We start from the raw sequence: 19,753 nt of genomic DNA, 5'->3' as shown, positions 1-19,753 counted from the left end.
GGGTGACTCCCCAGGACTGTCCAGGGAGCCCAGATGCTCTGCCAGTGACTCCTGGGCACGCAAACTGGGACAGCCTAGAAGCTGATGCTGTTTGAGAGAGAGGATGAGCCACCACAGCCCTGGGGCACATGGCTCCATGAAGGAGTGACTGGGGGCCATTGTGTGGTGGCCTGAACCACCCCCACCTCCAGAGGGGCCACCAGCGGAGATGGCAGGGCAGGGCCCTGCTGTGCTGAGTGAGGCAGTCAGAGGGGAAGGACTGGATTTATTGAGTCATGACTTGTTACATCACAGTTTGAGAATTCTCCTTCCCGCCTCCGAGGACATCGGTTTTACTTCCAGGTAAAAGTGCGCAGAGACGCTTCACAGTTTGAATGCTTCCTGTAAGCAGAACTGAGGCAGAGTGACAATGGCAAACTCCAAATCGCCATGGCGGCCATGAAAAAATAATACAAACTCTTCTCTTTAAATATATTACAGAAAATTAACCTGAATAAACGTAGCATGAACAGCACCGCACTGCAAAAACCACCGGGGGGCACCCTTCAGACCAGAGCCCCTCTGCCAGTGCTTTCCCACAGAGACCCCGCATGGTGCTGGGCAACGGGTCAGCAGCCCCCTCATGGAGCCTTTGTAGTGGGTGGGAAAGGAAATGAAACCAGCTGTGTCCCCCCACACCCTCTCCCCTGGTTCAGAAAACCCAGAGCTGTGGGCTTGTGACAAACGGGGGGGGGAGGGGGGACCGCACACCCTCCATAGAGGGACACATTAGCAGGCATGTGAAGGGAGCAGGAGTCACATACGCTGCAACAGAGACATGCACACCACTGTACAGTTACGGGAAAAGAGACGCTCCAGCCACATGTGTAGGGAGTTGCGCCCCCTTCAAGGGACTCACAGCACCTACTCTCTGCTTCTCACGCACACAGGCAAGACACCCCCACACAAGAGACACACCCAGAGCGGACCCATGCTCCTACCCCGCAGAACACGCTCACGCCGGCGGGTGCCTCGCCCCTGCTCAACAGGAATTTGGCTGGGGGAGCTCCACAGCCAGTCACCCAGGAGGGCTCCTGTCCCTCTGCCTTGGGCTCTGCATCTGGGACCTCAGGCGGACATGGCGTGAACACGGAAGCAGGGACTGTGATGGCCCGGGAGATACACAGTGCAGTCCTAGAGAGAGGGGAGCTGGCTCCTAAAACACCAGGGCACAAGAGAGGCCAAGGCCCCTGAGCAGAGCTGGGAGACGTTTAATGAGAGAGGGGATGTGCCAGAGGAGAGCAGAGGCCCCGGCAGCCTGCCAGCAGGGCAGGAATGGGATCAGATCCCCTCTGGGAGTGCTCCCCTCTGCTGGAGGGCCCAGGTCCCCTTCTCCGATCCAGCTGGCCTCATGCCAAGGTGTTCTTGCACTGAACTAAGCACTAGCAAAGAGACGGGGGCTGTAGGCCCAGGGAGGAGAGGGGGAGGGGGGAGTGACACACAGGGAACCCGAAATGGAAAAGAAAGTTTGTGGGACCCCCAGCCATCTCTACGGAGGGGGCATTGCAACCGTTATCTACTGGGATCAGAGGCACCCAGCCCTGAAGTAGCACCCTCCCTCCCGGCACCATCAGAGAGACACACGCCTGACTTGCACATGCACCCCATCACACGCATGCACACGCCTGCCCGCTGCCTGCAGAGCGCCGGTGAGCTCCCACGGGCCCCATGGCCCAGAGAACCCTTTAGCTTTGCAATGCAAGTTCACAAACCCAAGGCACCACTTTGACAGGCCAAGCGGCTGCACAGGGGAAGGCCGGGACACCCTGCAGGCTCTGAGTGATGCCCAGTGCCCCCCAGCCGCTGGGGCAGAGCCCAGGGTCGGAGCGAGTCAGTGCCCCCTCACCCTCTGAGGAGTGCAGGCAGGCGGCTCCCCAAGGAATGGGGGAGTGGGGCTGCAGGCTGCGCTCAGCTCCTGCAGGTCCTGCCGCATGGCAGGCTGCCGCACACGCAGCATGCTGAGCTCCGCATGGGGAGGGGCTATGTACATTGCTGCCGTCCCATGGGGGCCATGGGCAGGGGTGCAGGGAAAGTGCAGTGGGTGGGGAGGGCTGGCTCCCCCAAGGGAACTGAACGGCAAACACGGCAAGGGTAGCAGCCAAAGTGGCCTTGCCGAGAGGGCTCGGCCACCGGCTGCTGCTGAGGCACCCCAGAGATCCAGCCCTGGGCGGGCCGGTGGCAGGAGGGGGCAGTGCTTGCCCTCTGGGCTGTGCTCCCCTTGCGTTGTGAGTGCGAGGGAGGAGCGTGTGAGAGCTCTCCCCCCATGCCAGGGGCTGGCTGCTGCCTGCGGCCCGGTGCTCAGTCAGGGACCTCGGGGTGCATGGGCAGCCCGCCCTCGCCCCGCCGGTACGACTCCCAGAAGGCCCGATCCAGCTGCTCCAGCTGCGAGCTCAGCGGCAGGCGGATCTCCAGGTGCATGTGCAGTGCTTCCAGCCACTGCGCCAGCCTGGGGAAGGAGGGCCTGGGGGAGAGAGGCCAGGTTAGATCCTGAGCACGAGGGGAACCCCTCCCCCAGCACGAGGGCAATCCCTCGCCCCCTGAGCACAAAGATCAGACCCTCCCCCCTAGCACCCTGAGCGCTTGGGCCAGACCCCTCCCCGCAGCACCCTGAGCATGGGGGTCAGACCCTCCCCCCGCAGCATCCTGGGACACAGGGGTCAGACCTCTCCTCACCCAGTCTGAGCTTAGCATGAGGGTCAGAGACCCCACAGCCCCCGAGGGAAAGCGCCCTCTGCAGGGGGCAGGAGCACTGGTCAATTCCCCCCTCCAGCCCAGAGTCTCTCGTTCTGTCAGCAGGGAGCAAGGCGTATGGGGCATTGCTGTGTGTGTACAGGCAGGGGGCGCTGTGCGAGGGTTTATGGGACCAGCGGCCCCTTTCCCTTCCCCACACTCACTGCCTGGGGCTGGCCAGGGCTCCCCTGCTCACCTCTTCTCAGGGTCCAGGTCGCAGCAGCGCACGGCGATGGGAAAGAAGCTCAGGGGGCAGGCAGGAGGGCAGTATCGCTCCAGGAACCCTCGCACGTTGAGGCCGAAGTCCATGGTCCTGGGCAGGTAGTCGGGGTCGGCGCTGACCCGGCCGATGATCTGGGGTTGGGGGAGCACAGGGGTTAGGAGTGGGACCCAGCACAACTCAATGGAGAGCTCCGTCCAGGCAGCATGAAGCCACCTAGCGCTGCAGGGACACCCGGACACAGGAACTGGGGGGCTGGGCCAGGCGCAGAAGGGGGTGGGGGCAGGGCTGAGGGGATGCACAGCAGCTCCGAGCCCCCGCGGGGGAAGACACTTGCCTCGCACAAGAGAATGCCAAACGAGAAGATGTCGACTTTCTCATCGTAGCTCCTGCCTGCAGGGAGAGAGGAGACGGGTCAGCCCCCACCAGGCCCTGCTTCCCCCTGCCCCTTACACTGCCCTCCGGTGGCGTGAGGACAGGCAGGCCCAGCACTGCCAGGTCATGGATGTGCCCCCCGGCTGCAGACGCCCACGATGCCCTGGCTGCCCTGGGTCTGGCGCTCCCAACCGTGCCCCAGCCTCTCCGCTTACCATTGATCATCTCCGGGGCCATCCAGTAGGGGTTCCCCACCACCGTGTAGCGCTTCTTCCGGTCCGGTTTCTTCAGGTTCTTCAGCTGCTCAGGCTGGTTCTTTTCATCCACCATGAGCCGGGCCAGCCCGAAGTCGGCCACCACCACACTCCTGTTCTGAGCAGGAGAGACGGGCACAGGTCACCGGGGGCCGGCAGAGGCCAAGGCAGCTGCTTGCAGCCACTCATGGTAGGAGAACCACACAGCGCCGAGGCTGGAGTCAGCCCCTGCCGCACACCAGCCTGGGCCTTCTCAGCCACGGCTGCCGGCTGGCTGCCCGGCTCCCAGCCAGGCCCAGGGCTCTGTGCGGAGGCCAAGATGGGACCTGGGCCTGGCTCAGCAAACAGCAGCACTTACCTCCCGCACCAGGCAGTTGTGAGAGTTGAGATCACGATGGATGATGTTCATCGAGTGCAGATAGTCCTGGGGGAGCAAGGACCGAGGTCAGAACGGCACCAACTCACTGCACCCTCCTACATGGGGACAGCACGCTGGCACTCAACCCTGCTTATGGCACCCCGGCCTGTACATGTACAGCAACACCCCATAAACACCCGCACAGTGCCCCCGCTGTACATGTACAGCAACACCCCATAAACACCCGCACAGTGCCCCCGCTGTACATGTACAGCAACACCCCATAAACACCCGCACAGTGCCCCCGCTGTACATGTACAGCAACACCCCCATAAACACCCACACAGCACCCCGGCCTGTACATGTACAACAACAACCCCATAAACACCCGCACAGCGCCCCGGCCTGTACATGTACAGCAACACCCCCATAAACACCCACACAGCACCCCCAACTGTACATGTACAGCAACACCCCATAAACACCCGCACAGTGCCCCCGCTGTACATGTACAGCAACACCCCATAAACACCCGCACAGTGCCCCCGCTGTACATGTACAGCAACACCCCCATAAACACCCACACAGCGCCCCCGCTGTACATGTACAGCAACAACCCCATAAACACCCGCACAGCGCCCCCAACTGTACATGTACAGCAACACCCCCATAAACACCCGCACAGAGCCCCCAACTGTACCAGCACAGCAACAGCCCCATAAACACCTGCACAGTGCCCCCACCTGTACATGCACAGCAACACTCCCCTAAACACCCACACACCCCCCAGCCTGTATATGCACACCAACGCCCCCATAAACACCTGCACAGTGCCCCCACCTCTACATACACAGCTATGCCCCCAGAAACACACACACACCACCCCGGCCTGCACTCCCCATAAATACCCATACAGTGCCCCCACCCATACATGTACAGCAACGCTCCCATAAACACCCGCACAGTGCCCCTCCCTGTACATGCACAGCCACACCCCCATAAACACCTGCACAGCGCCCCCGCCTGTACATGTACAGCAACGCCCCCCTAAACACCCACACAGCGCCTCCACCTGTACATGTGCAGCAACAACCCCATAAACACCCACACAGCGCCTCCACCTGTACATGTACAGCAACAACCCCATAAACACCCGCACAGCGCCCCGGCCTGTACATGTACAGCAACGCCCCCATAAACACCCACACAGCACCCCCGCCTGTACATGTACAGCAACACCCCCATAAACACCCACACAGCACCCTCACCTGTACATGTACAGCAACACCCCCCTAAACACCAGCACAGCGCCCCCTCCTGTACAAGCACAGCAACTCCCCCATAAACCCCCGCACAGCGCCCCGGCCTGTATGTGCACAGCAATGCCCTCATAAACACCCATACTATGCCTGCCTGTACATGTACAGCATCTATAGACTAACACTGAGCTCCCGACTGTTCCCCTGAGTGGTGCAAGTAGAAATCGTTTCTTGCCGGTATGCTGCACTCATGGGAGGGACACAAAGGGGGGGGCATGTGACGTTCCCACGTGACTCCTCCCCACCCCGTCCCAAGCCTGAGGCCCCTGCACTCTCCCGTCCCCTCCCCATGATCCACATCCATCCCACATTACCTGCGGGGGGGCTCTGTCCTCTTCCTGCTGCACCGGAGACTCCAGGCCGGAGGACTCAGGAGAGGCAGCTGCGTGGAAGGGCTGGGGGCCGGGCTGGGAGTGGTACAGCCGCACCAGAGGAGCTGCCGGCGTTCTGTTCATTTCCCCACTGGACACCGCAGCAAGGAAAGGAGCAGAGCGCCGACAGCTCCCGCCCCCCAGCCCCGGTCCTCCGGCGGGGCTGCTATACAGACAGAGGAGACACCGCCCCATGGAAGGGCTGGGGGCAGGCTCCTCCTCGGGCTATACCAGCTATAAATATCTTACTGGTATGGCGGACCGGACCGGACCACCGTACTGGCCCCACTGGTTCCCCTGCATGCATTCCCTCGGGTACCTTTGTTTGGAGTGTCCCATTGCCCCCACCAGTGAGCCACACAGCAAACCCTCCCACAGCAACTCAACCCATGGGCACCACCTCTGCTGAGACCCCACACTCACCATGCCAGACGCAATGTCCTTGGCAAAGCTCACGCGCTGGCTCCATGGGTACTGGCTGTCCTGCGGGCGGAAGGGCTCCATTAGTGACAGGAGAGGGAAGGGTGCTGGCCTGCATGCCCCGTCCTGGAGCAGGCCCTGGGCCATGGCTCAGAGCCTGCCCAGAAGCGCTCAGCAACGGCTTGCACGGGCACAGCCCAGCCAGCCCTGCCCCAGGGGAGCCCCGGCCATCGCACGGGCACAGCCCAGCCAGCCCTGCCCCAGGGGAGCCCCGGCCATCGCACGGGCACAGCCCAGCCAGCCCTGCCCCGGGGGAGCCCTGGTCATCGTCCGCACGGGCACAGCCCAGCCAGCCCTGCCCCAGGGGAGCCCCGGCCATCGTCTGCATGGGCACAGCCCAGCCAGCCCTGCCCCAGGGGAGCCCCGGCCATCGTCCGCACGGGCACAGCCCAGCCAGCCCTGCCCCAGGGGAGCCCCGGCCATCGTCCGCACGGGCACAGCCCAGCCAGCCCTGCCCCGGGGGAGCCCCGGCCATCGTCCGCACGGGCACAGCCCAGCCAGCCCTGCCCCAGGGGAGCCCTGGCCATCGTCTGCACGGGCACAGCCCAGCCAGCCCTGCCCCGGGGGAGCCCCGGCCATCGCACGGGCACAGCCCAGCCAGCCCTGCCCCGGCCATCGTCTGCACGGGCACAGCCCAGCCAGCCCTGCCCCGGGGGAGCCCCGGCCATCGTCCGCACGGGCACAGCCCAGCCAGCCCTGCCCCAGGGGAGCCCTGGCCATCGTCTGCACGGGCACAGCCCAGCCAGCCCTGCCCCGGGGGAGCCCCGGCCATCGTCTGCACGGGCACAGCCCAGCCAGCCCTGCCCCAGGGGAGCCCTGGCCATCGTCCGCACGGGCACAGCCCAGCCAGCCCTGCCCCAGGGGAGCCCCGGCCATCGTCCGCACGGGCACAGCCCAGCCAGCCCTGCCCCAGGGGAGCCCCGGCCATCGTCCGCACGGGCACAGCCCAGCCAGCCCTGCCCCAGGGGAGCCCCGGCCATCGTCCGCACGGGCACAGCCCAGCCAGCCCTGCCCCAGGGGAGCCCCGGCCATCGTCTGCACGGGCACAGCCCAGCCAGCCCTGCCCCAGGGGAGCCCCGGCCATCGCACGGGCACAGCCCAGCCAGCCCTGCCCCAGGGGAGCCCCGGCCATCGTCCGCACGGGCACAGCCCAGCCAGCCCTGCCCCAGGGGAGCCCCGGCCATCGTCCGCACGGGCACAGCCCAGCCAGCCCTGCCCCAGGGGAGCCCCGGCCATCGTCTGCACGGGCACAGCCCAGCCAGCCCTGCCCCAGGGGAGCCCCGGCCATCGCACGGGCACAGCCCAGCCAGCCCTGCCCCAGGGGAGCCCTGGCCATCGCACGGGCACAGCCCAGCCAGCCCTGCCCCGGGGGAGCCCTGGCCATCGTCCGCACGGGCACAGCCCAGCCAGCCCTGCCCCAGGGGAGCCCCGGCCATCGTCCGATGGGCACAGCCCAGCCAGCCCTGCCCCAGGGGAGCCCTGGCCATCGTCTGCACGGGCACAGCCCAGCCAGCCCTGCCCCGGGGGAGCCCTGGCCATCGCACGGGCACAGCCCAGCCAGCCCTGCCCCGGGGGAGCCCTGGCCATCGCACGGGCACAGCCCAGCCAGCCCTGCCCCGGGGGAGCCCTGGCCATCGCACGGGCACAGCCCAGCCAGCCCTGCCCCAGGGGAGCCCCAGCCATCGTCTGCATGGGCACAGCCCAGCCAGCCCTGCCCAGGGGAGCCCCGGCCATCGTCTGCATGGGCACAGCCCAGCCAGCCCTGCCCCGGGGGAGCCCCGGCCATTGTCCGATGGGCACAGCCCAGCCAGCCCTGCCCCAGGGGAGCCCTGGCCATCGTCTGCACGGGCACAGCCCAGCCAGCCCTGCCCCGGGGGAGCCCTGGCCATCGCACGGGCACAGCCCAGCCAGCCCTGCCCCAGGGGAGCCCCGGCCATCGTCCGCACGGGCACAGCCCAGCCAGCCCTGCCCCAGGGGAGCCCCGGCCATCGTCCGCACGGGCACAGCCCAGCCAGCCCTGCCCCGGGGGAGCCCCGGCCATCGCACGGGCACAGCCCAGCCAGCCCTGCCCCGGGGGAGCCCTGGTCATCGCACGGGCACAGCCCAGCCAGCCCTGCCCCGGGGGAGCCCTGGTCATCGCACGGGCACAGCCCAGCCAGCCCTGCCCCGGGGGAGCCCTGGTCATCGCACGGGCACAGCCCAGCCAGCCCTGCCCCAGGGGAGCCCTGGCCATCGTCTGCACGGGCACAGCCCAGCCAGCCCTGCCCCGGGGGAGCCCCGGCCATCGTCTTCACGGGCACAGCCCAGCCAGCCCTGCCCCGGGGGAGCCCCGGCCATCGTCCGCACGGGCACAGCCCAGCCAGCCCTGCCCCGGGGGAGCCCTGGCCATCGTCCGCACGGTCACAGCTCAGCCAGCCCTGCCCCAGGGGAGCCCCGGCCATCGTCCGCACGGGCACAGCCCAGCCAGCCCTGCCCCAGGGGAGCCCTGGCCATCGTCCGCACGGGCACAGCCCAGCCAGCCCTGCCCCAGGGGAGCCCTGGCCATCGTCCGCACGGGCACAGCCTAGCCAGCCCTGCCCCAGGGGAGCCCTGGCCATCGTCCGCACGGGCACAGCCCAGCCAGCCCTGCCCCGGGGGAGCCCCGGCCATCGTCTGCACGGGCACAGCCCAGCCAGCCCTGCCCCGGGGGAGCCCCGGCCATCGTCTGCACGGGCACAGCCCAGCCAGCCCTGCCCCGGGGGAGCCCCGGCCATCGTCTGCACGGGCACAGCCCAGCCAGCCCTGCCCCAGGGGAGCCCTGGCCATTGCACGGGCACAGCCCAGCCAGCCCTGCCCCAGGGGAGCCCTGGCCATTGCACGGGCACAGCCCAGCCAGCCCTGCCCAGGAGAGCCCCGGCCATCGTCTGCACGGGCACAGCCCAGCCAGCCCTGCCCCGGGGGAGCCCTGGCCATCGTCTGCACGGGCACAGCCCAGCCAGCCCTGCTCCGGGGGAGCCTTGGCCATCGTCTGCACGGGCACAGCCCAGCCAGCCCTGCCCCAGGAGAGCCCCGGCCATCGTCTGCACGGGCACAGCCCAGCCAGCCCTGCCCCGGGGGAGCCCTGGCCATCGTCTGCACGGGCACAGCCCAGCCAGCCCTGCCCCAGGGGAGCCCCGGCCATCGTCTGCATGGGCACAGCCCAGCCAGCCCTGCCCCGGGGGAGCCCTGGCCATCGTCTGCATGGGCACAGCCCAGCCAGCCCTGCCCCAGGGGAGCCCCGGCCATCGTCTGCATGGGCACAGCCCAGCCAGCCCTGCCCCGGGGGAGCCCTGGCCATCGTCTGCATGGGCACAGCCCAGCCAGCCCTGCCCCAGGGGAGCCCCGGCCATCGTCTGCATGGGCACAGCCCAGCCAGCCCTGCCCCAGGGGAGCCCTGGCCATCGTCTGCACGGGCACAGCCCAGCCAGCCCTGCCCCGGGGGAGCCCTGGCCATCGTCTGCACGGGCACAAAGACGCTCAAAGACGTACGTTCTACCAACAGTGTCATAATGTCCAAGATTTCTCATGTCCAACCCCCGAGTTGTGGCTGGAGCTCTAGGCCGGGGCAGCTCCCCTGCTCACCATGCTCTTTATGATGCCTCGTAGGGTCCCCCCCTTGATGTATTCTGTGATGAAATTCAACCTCTTGTCCTTGTACAGCACCCCGATAAACTTCAGCACATTGGGGTGCTCTAGGCACCGCATCACTTTCACCTATGGGAGCCAAAGCAACATGGTTATCGTTTCATGGATCCCAAGGCCAGCAGGGTCACTGAGGCCATCTAGTCTGACCCCTGTAGAGCACAAGCCGGAGACCTGCCCCACAGTTATTCCTAGAGCAATGGCCCATCTTGATTTAAAATAGAATCCATCACAACCCTTATCAGTTGTTCCAAGAGTTAATTACTCTGACTGTTAAAAAAACTCAATTATTTCTAACCTACCCCTGTCCAGTTTCAGCTTCCAGCCATTGGGTCTTGTTAGACCTTCGTCTGCTAGACTGAAGAGCCAAATTTCTGTTCCCCAGGTAGGTTCTTCCAGACTGAGATCAGCTCACCCCTTCACCTTCTCTTTCTTAGGCTAAACTGATCAAGCTGCTTGAGTCAATCACTATCAGGCAGGTTTCTAATCCTCTAATCATTCTTGTGGCTTTTCTCCGAACCTTCTCCAATTTACCAACATCCTTTATGAACTGCGGGCACCAGCACTGGACACAGGATTCCAGCAGTGGTCGCACCAGTGCCAGATACAGAGGAAAAATAACCTCCCTGCTCCTACTCGAGATTCCCGTTTATGCATCCCAAGATCACATTAACCCTTTTGGCCACAGCATTGCACTGGGAGCTCCTGTTCAGCTGATTATCCACCACGACCTGCACATCTTTTTCAGAGTCCCTGCTTCCAAGGGCAGTGTGGCTGACTCTCTTTGTTCCATAGACATTTACATTTAGCTGTATTAAAAACACACATTGTTTGCTTGTGCCCAGTTTACCAAGTGATCCAGATCTCTCTGAATCAGTGACCTGTCCTCTTCGTTATTTACCATCCCCCAAGTCTTCTGTCATCTGCAAACTTTAGCAGTGATGGGTTTGTGTTCTCTTCCAGGTCATTGATAAAAAAGGTTACATAGCCTAGGGCCCAGAACAGATCCCTGCAGGACCCCACTAGAAACGCTCCCACTCAATGACAATTCCCTGTTTACAATTACATTTTGCGATGGGGTCACAAAGTGAGTAGCCTAACATGGCGCTGCTGCCTGTTGGCCAGCCTTGGCTGCCTGGCCAAACCGCTGAGAGCCCATGGGGGCAGGGACGGAGTCTGAGAAAGGGCCCTTCCCCTGCCCCCACTGGGCTGGGTCCCCTCAGAGTCATAGAAATGTCGGGCTGGAAGGGACCTCAAGAGGTCACCTAGTCCAGTCCCCTGTACTGAGGCAGGACTAAGGATTGTCTGACTCTGACCATCCCCAGGATTTGTCTAACCTGTTCTTAGAACCTCCAGTGACAGGGATTCCACAACCCTCCTTGGCAATTTGTTCCAGTGCTTAACCACCCTGACAGTTACAAAGCTCTAATGTCCAACCTAAACCTCCCTTGCTGCATTTTAAGCCCATTGCTTCTTGTCCTGTCCTCAGTGGCTAAGGAGAACAATTTATCACCCTCCTCCTTGTAACAACGTTTAACGTATTTGAAAACTGTTATCATGTCCCCTCCCAGTCTTCTCTTCTGCAGACTAAACAAACCCGATTTTTTCAATAGTAATAAAGTAATAATTGGAGATATACCAATCTCCTAGAACTGGAAGGGACCTTGAAAGGTCATCAAGTCCAGCCCCCTGCCTTCACTAGCAGGACCAATTTTCGCCCCAGATCCCTAAGTGGCCCCCTCAAGGATTGAACTCACACCCCTGGGTTTGACAAGCCAATGCTCAAACCACTGAGCTATCCCTCCCCCCTTTCCTCATAGGTCATGTTTTCTAGACCTTTCATCATTTGTGTTGCTCTTCTCTGGACTTTCTCGAATTTGTACACATCTTTCCCGACGCATGGTGCTCAGAACCAGACACAATACTCCAGCTGAGTAACAGTGCTGAGTAGAGAGGAAGAATTACTTCTCGTGTCTTGCTTACAACACTCCTGTTAATACAGCCCACAATGATTTTTTGCAACAGTGTTACACTGTTGACTCATATTTAGCTTGTGATCCACTCTGACCCCTAGATCCCTTTCCACAGTGCTCCTTCCTAGTCAGTCATTTCCCGTTTTGTATGTGTGCAACTGATTGTTCCTTCCTAAGTGGAGTACTTTGCATTCGTCCTTATTGAATTTCATCCTATTAATTCTAGACCAGTGGTTCTCAAACTTTTGTACTGGTGACCCCTTTCAAATAGCAAGCCTCTGAGTGCGACCCCCCCCCAATTAAAAACACTTTTTATATATTTAACACCATTATAAACGCTGGATGCAAAGCGGGGTTTGGGGTGGAGGCTGACCCCCCATGTAATAACCTCGCGACCGCCGAGGAGTCCCGACCCCCAGTTTGAGAACCCCTGCTCTAGACCATTTCTCCAGTTTGCCCAGATCATTTTGAATTTTAATCCTATCCTCCAAAGCACTTGCAACCCCTCCCAGTTTGGTATCATCTGCCAACTTTATAAGTGTACTCTCTATGTCATTATCTAAATAACTGATGAAGCTATTGAATAGAACCGGACCCAGGACAGATCCCTGCGGGACCCCACTCGTTATGCCCTTCCAGCTTGACTGTGAACCACTGATAACTACTCTCTGAGTGCAGTTTTCCAGCCAGTTGTGCAACCACCTTACAGTAGGTGCATCTAGGTGTCCCTAGTTTGCTCATGAGGTCTGTTGAGACAGTATGAAAAGCCTTCTTGCAGCCTTGAGGAGTAGGAGAGGGACAGAGACTGGGTTGGATCAGGATCAGGGTTGAAGGACAGAGACTGTGATGGGCCAGGGTGTGTCTGGAGTGAGATCAGGGCTCAGGGACAACAAGCAGGGTGGACTCACCTCTTTGAGGAATGCCCTCTGGGTCTCCTCATCAAAGCGGATCAGTTCCTTCATGACCATCACCTCACCTGTCTCCCGGTGCGTCACCTGGCAGAGAGGGGCAGAGTGTTGGGGGAGCCGCCACATCCCCGCAGCTCCCTGCTGCAAGGAGCATTTCTCAGCAGGGTGGGGCTGCAATGGATACTGGAGTGGGGAAGGGCCCTCGCCTCTCTATGGCAGCCACTAGGAGACCCACCTCCCTGTGTGGGGGGAGAGCTATAGGATAATGGGGGGACAAGGGAGCTGAGCCCATCACACGGGTGACACTGGGAGAAGGGATAGGGATCTGCAGTGCAAACCCTAACAGTGGCCTGAGGGGTCTGGCCGCTGCTCTCCTGGGCTCTCAGCTTAGACAGTGGGGAGGGGTCCCCAGGGAGCAGGGGGTGAGAGGGGAAGCTGGGTTACCAGATGGGTGGGGGAGGGGACCAGCGGAGGCCCAAGCTGGCTGGGCGGTACCTTAATGGCCTGTCCAAAGCAGCCCTTCCCCAGCACCTCGCCGTGGATCAAGTCTGAGGGACGGAAAATGCGGTGCGTGCGGGAGACGACGCGGAGCGACTCGGAGCGGCTGATGTCCTTGCGCTGGGAGGCAGGGGAGCCCAAGGAGCTGGAGCACGGGGACTTGTCGATGCTGCAGCTCCTCCTGCAGAGCCAGGCAAAGCACACAGCAAGTCAGCTGGGCCATGGCCTCAGGGGCCCCAGGCTCTATCCCACCGGAGCTCTCACCCCCTCAACCCTTCCTTCGGCCCACCCAGCAGCACGCTGGGCATGCTTGTAGCTCTGTCCTTACATGACTGTCCTCTGGCTGACGGCGCTGGCCTCACCGCCAGGCGTGCAGACCGGCGAGCGCGGGGGGCTGTGCAGGCCGGCCAGGGGGCTGCTCTCCAGCGCCGACTCTCGGGCCACCACCTCGTGGGGGTCGTGTTCTATGGTCAGCTGGAGGAGGCGGCTGGTCTCCTGGATCAGCAGGTCAATCTGCAGGCACAGAGTGAGGGACTCAGGTCCCTGGGCAGCTGCCTGGGCCCTGCCGGCTGGCTGGGGGAGCATGGGGAGGGGACGTACCTCGTCCAGCGGAACGTGCCTGATGGGGGTGCCGTTGATCTCCAGGATACGGTCCCCAACGTGGATGGAGTTCTTCATGTCGGGGCTGATGCAGTCAGGGTCCACTCTGGGGGCAGGGCACACACAGTGCAGTGAGCTCCCGCCACACCTGCATGGGGACAGGCTCACGCAGCCCCACGTCCAGCCCCCTGGATGGAGTTCGAGGGTCTCAGGCATCCCCACCCCACACAGCGAAGAGGCTTTCAGGTTTCACCCACTGGGGGCAGAGAAGGCACCAGTGCCCCCCACCCCCCTGACCCCCTGCATACAAAATGACACCTGGTCACCCCCAGCACCACAGGCTCATGCCCCAGCCACCCCTGCAGGAGACTGGCCCAGACACCCCCAGCCCCAGTGGCTCCTGTGTCCTCCACTTGGGCGGGGCGGGGGGATTCTTCCCTGTTCTCAGGGCGGAGGGATTCTCCCCTGTTCTCAGGGCCGGAGGATTCTCCCCTGTTCTCAGGGCGGAGGGATTCTCCCCTGTTCTCAGGGCCGGAGGATTCTCCCCTGTTCTCAGGGCGGAGGGATTCTCCCCTGTTCTTGGCTGCTCAGTGGCCCCTCAGGCAAAGGGGTTGGGGGGGTGGTTTCGGTGCTGCACACACAGCTCCCATTGCAAGTGGCTCTCCCTGGGCCCCTCCTTGCTGGCACTAGACGGGATGTGAACTCCCACCCCTCAGAAGGGTGAAGCAGGGTGTGTGCATGGGGTGGGGGGCTGGAGTCAGTCTGCAGGGCTCTTTGGCCTCCTCCCCATGCACAGAGCTGTGAGAACTGGCAGAGGGGCTCCCACCGCACCAGGGAGATCTGTGCCCACTAGCCCCAAGCCTGCTACCTGTGGAGTGCTCCCCTCTCTCTGCTGGTGCTAGAGCATCGTCCCCCTCCCCCGGGGCAGATACTTACTCTCGGACCCGGACCGTGTGGGAGTGTTCTGAGCCACAGCCCTGGGAGCTGCAGTGCTGGTCAATGGACACAGAGAACCCTCGCTTCCCGTCGCTGCAGGCTGGGATGGACACCAGTGTGACAGTGTGTGGGATGCGGGCGCCCGGGGAGTCCGGCAGGATCTGCTCTATCACCGGGGTCACCACCATCTGGTAGTAGCAGTGCCCGCTGGGGAGGAGGGCAGCGGGGGGAGACAGGAGAGAAGCCATGAGCAGTTTGTTAGCAGTTTTTCTTTGCAGATGGGTTCAGGGCAAGGGGGACCCACGCGCTGGCCCATGGAGGGGAATAGCCCCTGCCAGGAGAGGCAGTGAACAGCGGGCTGGGGCTCACCCCGTGCTCCCTAACAGTGCATTTCAGTCTGTGGCGTGTCCCAAGAGGGACTCCCAGCCTGGTACCCACAGACGGTGTGAGGGGGACTCGCTGAGCACCCACTGCAACGTGCCACAGCTGGGCTATCCTCTGCCCCACCCTCACCCCTGGGTCCAGAAGGCTGCACTGGGACGTGGGCCCAAGAACAGGAGCACAGTGGGGCCATAGCAGTCCCAAGAGTTAGTGTGACAACACAGGATGGCCCAAATCAGGCCATTGGCCACTAGACCAGTACCCCCCTCCCACATGCCGGAATGGATCAGCCCATTGGCCACTAGTCCGGTACCCTCCCCCCCACCCGCTGGAATGGATCAGCCCATTGGCCACTAGTCCAGTACCACCACCACCACCCCCCGCCTGCTGGAATGGATCAGCCCACTGGCCACTAGTTCGGTACCCCCTCCCCACCCGCTGGATGGATCAGACTACTGGCCACTAGTTCGGTATCCCCCCACGCGCTGGAATGGATCAGCCCATTGGCCACTAGTCGAGTACCTGCTGGAATCATTGCCACTGCTCTGTTTGCAGTGGGCCCCTGTGGGTGTGACTGTGCCCCTGTAGGGGGCACGATGCTGGCCCGGGTGGGAGGGGACGTGACCCCAGCCCTGGGGGCCAGGGCCCTGGGGGGAGGGGTGTGACTCCAGCCCCACATACCAGTAGAGCTTGGAGCGCTCCACGAGCGCGTAGGTGTCGCCGTCCCCGATGAACGCCCGGCAGCTGAGACAGCTGAAGCACTCTGGGTGGTATTTCTGCTCCCCAGCCACCTGTTCCGGAGATACAGAGCGTGGGCTGAGCGTGCCCACCTGGGTGCACCCCCCACCGCTCAGGGAGCAGCCGGGCGAACGCTGGGCCAAGCATCCTGCCCAATCCACTCCTGCTGTGACTGGAAGAGCCTCCTGCAGCTGGGCCTGAGCCCCACAGGCTGCTGGCCCCATGGCTGGACAGGCGCGTGGGACTGGTTCACGGGGGGTCTAGGCCAATGATGGGGCGAGGCAGGAGTTACATCCTGCATCCCTGCTCTGAACCCCAGCAGCCCGAGCTTGGGCCCCCTCATGGTGCCACTGGCAAGATCCACTTCCCTGCTGCCCTGTGCTATAGCCCATTCCTCCTCTCTGGTCCTCTGCCCGTGAGCTCCGCCCATGGACACAGGGCCCCATTCACTGGTGCCAGGTGGCTCCTTGGCACCAACATACAACACAGCAGTAAAGCCCCCTGGGAAACTCCCCCATGCAGGGGCCCTCTGGTAAGAGAGGAGCCAGCTCTGACAGCTTTGTGCCTCCTCCACAGGAACCCCAGCATCGGGGGTGCGACCGCAGCTGGAGCAGGTCTGGCCAAGGCAGAGCTTTGCCCCACTATTCCTCAACTGCATTTGGGGCACAAGGAACGGCAACCCTGGGCCCCCTCGTGGGCCTGGGCCAGGCTCTGAAGCAAGATTACCCCAAGTCCTTCTCTTCTAAGGGGTTGCACCAGGGATCCTGCCTTCCGGGCTTGGATCCCTGCTCCCTGCTGCAGGAGTCTGCCTCTCACTGGCCATGTGCTGGGAGCTCACCCCCAGCCAGGCGGAGAGGGGAGCCCACCAGGCAGGGATCTGTCTGTGAGGTGGTGTGGAGTGATGGCCTCGTGCCCTAGCAGGGAGGGGCCCGGCCCTTCTCTCCTGCTTGGGGAGCCAGAGCCAGGATCACCGGGCTCTGCTCTGGGCGCCTCAGAGAGAAAAGCCAGACAGGCTCTGGGGCTGGAGGGAGCCCACAGTGAGAGGAGATTCAGGGAGCTGGCCTAGGGACAGCACTAAGGCCCTGCAGAGCCCGAGCAGGAGGGCAGCTACTCAGCCAGGGCTCCTCAGGAATGACAGGATTAGATGTAGTCAAGGAAAACGCGCCCTGATGGCCAGGCCAAGGCTGCTGAGGGTGAGAGCTCTTCGCCCCTGACTGGACAAAGCCCTGGGAGCGGCCCTGCCCAGTGGGGACAGCCTGGATGGGACCCCAGGGGTTGCTCCCATGGCCAGGGCACTACATCCCATGGCTGGGGTGGGGCAAAGAGCCCCTCCCTGCCCTGTGCTTGTAAACAAGGGGAAGTGCCCTGGGCTGCGGCATAGTCACATGGCTGCCTCCCCAGCCCGGCCTTTCCCCGCTGTGGCAATGACAGCACTTGACTGAAGCACCCGGGGTGGGAGACGGGAAGTGCAGAGGCAGGGCTGCCCGGAAGGCACTTGCTGGCTCGGCTCCCTGCCTGGCTGGACCAGACCTCCGAACACAGCTCTTCTGGGGTGACCTGGGCGAGGACGGGCTCTCCTGGGGGGCATGCAGGACATGCACAGGCTAAGCCCTGGGGTTCGGAAAGAGATTCAAGCATGGAGGAGAGCTGCCATGGGGGAACCCCTGGGCTCAGCCTCAGAGGCCCATTCCCTGCTGGGGACCCATGGGCTCAGTCTCAGAGGCCCATTCCTGGGGGAGACACCCGGGCTCAGTCTCAGAGGCCCTGGCCCTGGGGGGACCCCTGGGCTCTGTCCCAGAGGCCCTGGCCCTGGGGGGATTCCTGGGCTCAGTCTCAGAGGCCCTGTCCGCATGTGCTGGGGTGAAGCTGTATAAACCCAGCAGGACAGTGTTCATGAACCGAAAGGCAATCAATTGGCAGGTAGTGACTGTCGGATGTAAACATCCCCTGCAGCCCAAACCCTGCGTGCTGAGCAGGCGCTGCAGCCCCAGCACGGCACTGACTAGCACAGCTGCTCGCACGGGGAAGGTTGGGAGTTTGCCAGTAAAACCTGCGCCAAATCACTCCCCACAGAGCGCCCACCAGACAAACAGAAGCGAGAGGTATCAGCCACTCTGTGCTGCCCACGCTGAGTGAGTGGGACGCAGAGTGAGTCACGGACAGGGGGGTGAGACTGCCAGCGCTGTCAGCTTGGGGCTCCCCAGGAATGGAGGACAGGAGGTTTGAGTCGCTTTTGACGTGACAGTGTCCCGGTAACTCCTGGGGCTTGGACCTCTCTCACCAGGCGTGACTCCACTGCCATCACTGGGGTCCCACCAGGGGTGCTGAAACCACGTATTTGGGTTGTTATTGCTACTTCCACCAAGGAGGTGCGGCAGCCTCCCCCAGCACCTATGGGTATCACTACTGACCCCTTGTCTGCAAAGGGGATGGATATGGCACTCGACCACGTCCCAGCTCCCTGACTAATTGCCACTTATCTGCCTCAGGCAAGAAATTTGAGGTTACAAATTTCCACCCAAAATCCAGTGACATTAGTGATATCAACAAGCCCCCCAATCCCGCCTCCAATGGCCAAGGGGCCCAGTTGCTGGAAAGCAACATCCTTCCTGGCCCTCCCCTTCACGGGCAGTGGCCGCAGCTCCCGGTCTGGCCCTTACCTGTAGCATGGTGCTGTACCAGTTCCCCTGCTGGTGCATGCGCCTGGCTTCTCCTACCATGGTGCTGGGTAAGTGTGACAGGCTCCCTGCTGTGTGTGTGACTTATTTACTCGCCCACTGCTGGAAACTACCCCCTTTCCAATGACCTCATCTCTAGCTGACACCAGCTAGCAACGCCCACATCTTCAGCTTGAGCCCCAGGTCATGTCCCACGCTGCCCTGCGGAGAAGCTGGGCTGGGAATGTCCAGTCACTGCTAGCCACAAGCCCACCGGGTTTGTGGGAATCCCCAGAACCCAAGGAGCCCTGGGCCTGAGTCTCTGCTTGCCTGCACACTGTGATAGCATTGATCTCAGTGCCGGTCTGGCTGGGCAGTGCTCCACCGGAGTAAATGACTGCACAGGGTCAGGCCTCGCACCCGGGTTGGGCTGACTGCACAGAGCCCTGCGCCCCACACTTTAAGCTGTTCCTTAGGTGCACCCGCATTCAGGCTGCTCGCAGGGGGCAACGCCTCTGCTCTGATGAATGGTACTTACCATGACCAGCCCCTTGGTGATCTGCTCCGAGCAGCCGTGGCACAGCTCCCCGAACCTGGCCCAATAGTCCTTCTTGCAGTAGAGGCGCCCATCCTTCTCGTAGTACTGGTGGGACAGCAGGGCCCCGCACTCACAGCACCTGCAGTAGCAAGAGGGCGGATCACGGACAGCAAAGCCCTTTGAAGAGCCTGCCCGTGACCTATCGGGATCCGAACGAGGGCACCATGCAAGCGTGACCCTCCCCCCCGCCCGGCCACAGGAAAGCCGCAGTACCATGGGGCTGGGCTGCTCCTGCTGCGCGCTACCTCCCCAAACGGCTGCAGGGCTGGGCTCTGGGCCCTTGCAGAGGAAAACCTGCCTGTCAGCGGCATCTGCAGCCCCAGCCCCTGATTGTGCGCCCCACAGTAGAGGACTAGCTGCTGTACTCCGGGCATGGGGGCTGCCCCAGCTAGCGCCGGCCCTCCATGCTGAGCTGCCCTCCATCCCTCCCGTATGGCCCTGCTGGTCTCTGCTCCTTGTCACGCACCCCGCACCCAGCCCAAGCTCCCCTCCCTCACACACCTGCACGAGCCACCATGTCACTGCGACCTGGCAGCTGCAGACAGGCAAGCGACCTCACAGACCTCACTCCTCACCCCCTCGCCAACCCACCCTGGCCCTGCGGCTGTCCCAGTGACTCCAGGGGAATTGCACCAGGCGTGCATTGGGTCCAGCCAGC

The 19,753-nt window shown here is 62.9% G+C and overlaps 1 protein-coding gene across 3 annotated transcripts in view; it reads right to left on the bottom strand.

Moving 5' to 3' along the window:
• Nucleotides 1-254: 254 nt before the first annotated feature.
• The window catches only part of LIMK1 (LIM domain kinase 1), a 40,505-nt gene continuing 21,006 nt past the window's right edge, over nucleotides 255-19,753 (bottom strand). For 2 of the 3 annotated variants that reach the window (XM_044994252.1, XM_044994253.1), the window contains 14 exons: nucleotides 19,036-19,174; nucleotides 15,784-15,893; nucleotides 14,722-14,928; nucleotides 13,786-13,891; nucleotides 13,514-13,698; nucleotides 13,183-13,366; nucleotides 12,688-12,774; nucleotides 9,747-9,878; nucleotides 6,090-6,149; nucleotides 3,977-4,042; nucleotides 3,580-3,736; nucleotides 3,327-3,382; nucleotides 2,966-3,123; nucleotides 255-2,500 (listed from right to left, as the gene is read on the bottom strand). In XM_044994252.1, the coding sequence (XP_044850187.1) occupies nucleotides 2,338-2,500; nucleotides 2,966-3,123; nucleotides 3,327-3,382; nucleotides 3,580-3,736; nucleotides 3,977-4,042; nucleotides 6,090-6,149; nucleotides 9,747-9,878; nucleotides 12,688-12,774; nucleotides 13,183-13,366; nucleotides 13,514-13,698; nucleotides 13,786-13,891; nucleotides 14,722-14,928; nucleotides 15,784-15,893; nucleotides 19,036-19,174 (1,810 nt within the window). In that variant the 3' untranslated portion in view covers nucleotides 255-2,337. Of the gene's footprint in view, nucleotides 2,501-2,965; nucleotides 3,124-3,326; nucleotides 3,383-3,579; nucleotides 3,737-3,976; nucleotides 4,043-6,089; nucleotides 6,150-9,746; nucleotides 9,879-12,687; nucleotides 12,775-13,182; nucleotides 13,367-13,513; nucleotides 13,699-13,785; nucleotides 13,892-14,721; nucleotides 14,929-15,783; nucleotides 15,894-18,500; nucleotides 18,553-19,035; nucleotides 19,175-19,753 lie in introns of those variants that run through there. The other variant, XM_044994255.1, reaches the window with a different exon arrangement.

The sequence above is a fragment of the Mauremys mutica genome, chromosome 19 (assembly GCF_020497125.1).
Source record: "Mauremys mutica isolate MM-2020 ecotype Southern chromosome 19, ASM2049712v1, whole genome shotgun sequence".
Taxonomy (NCBI): Eukaryota; Metazoa; Chordata; order Testudines; family Geoemydidae; genus Mauremys; species Mauremys mutica.
Note: the sequence above shows the minus strand (reverse complement) of the source record. Positions and strands in the feature narration are given on the sequence as shown.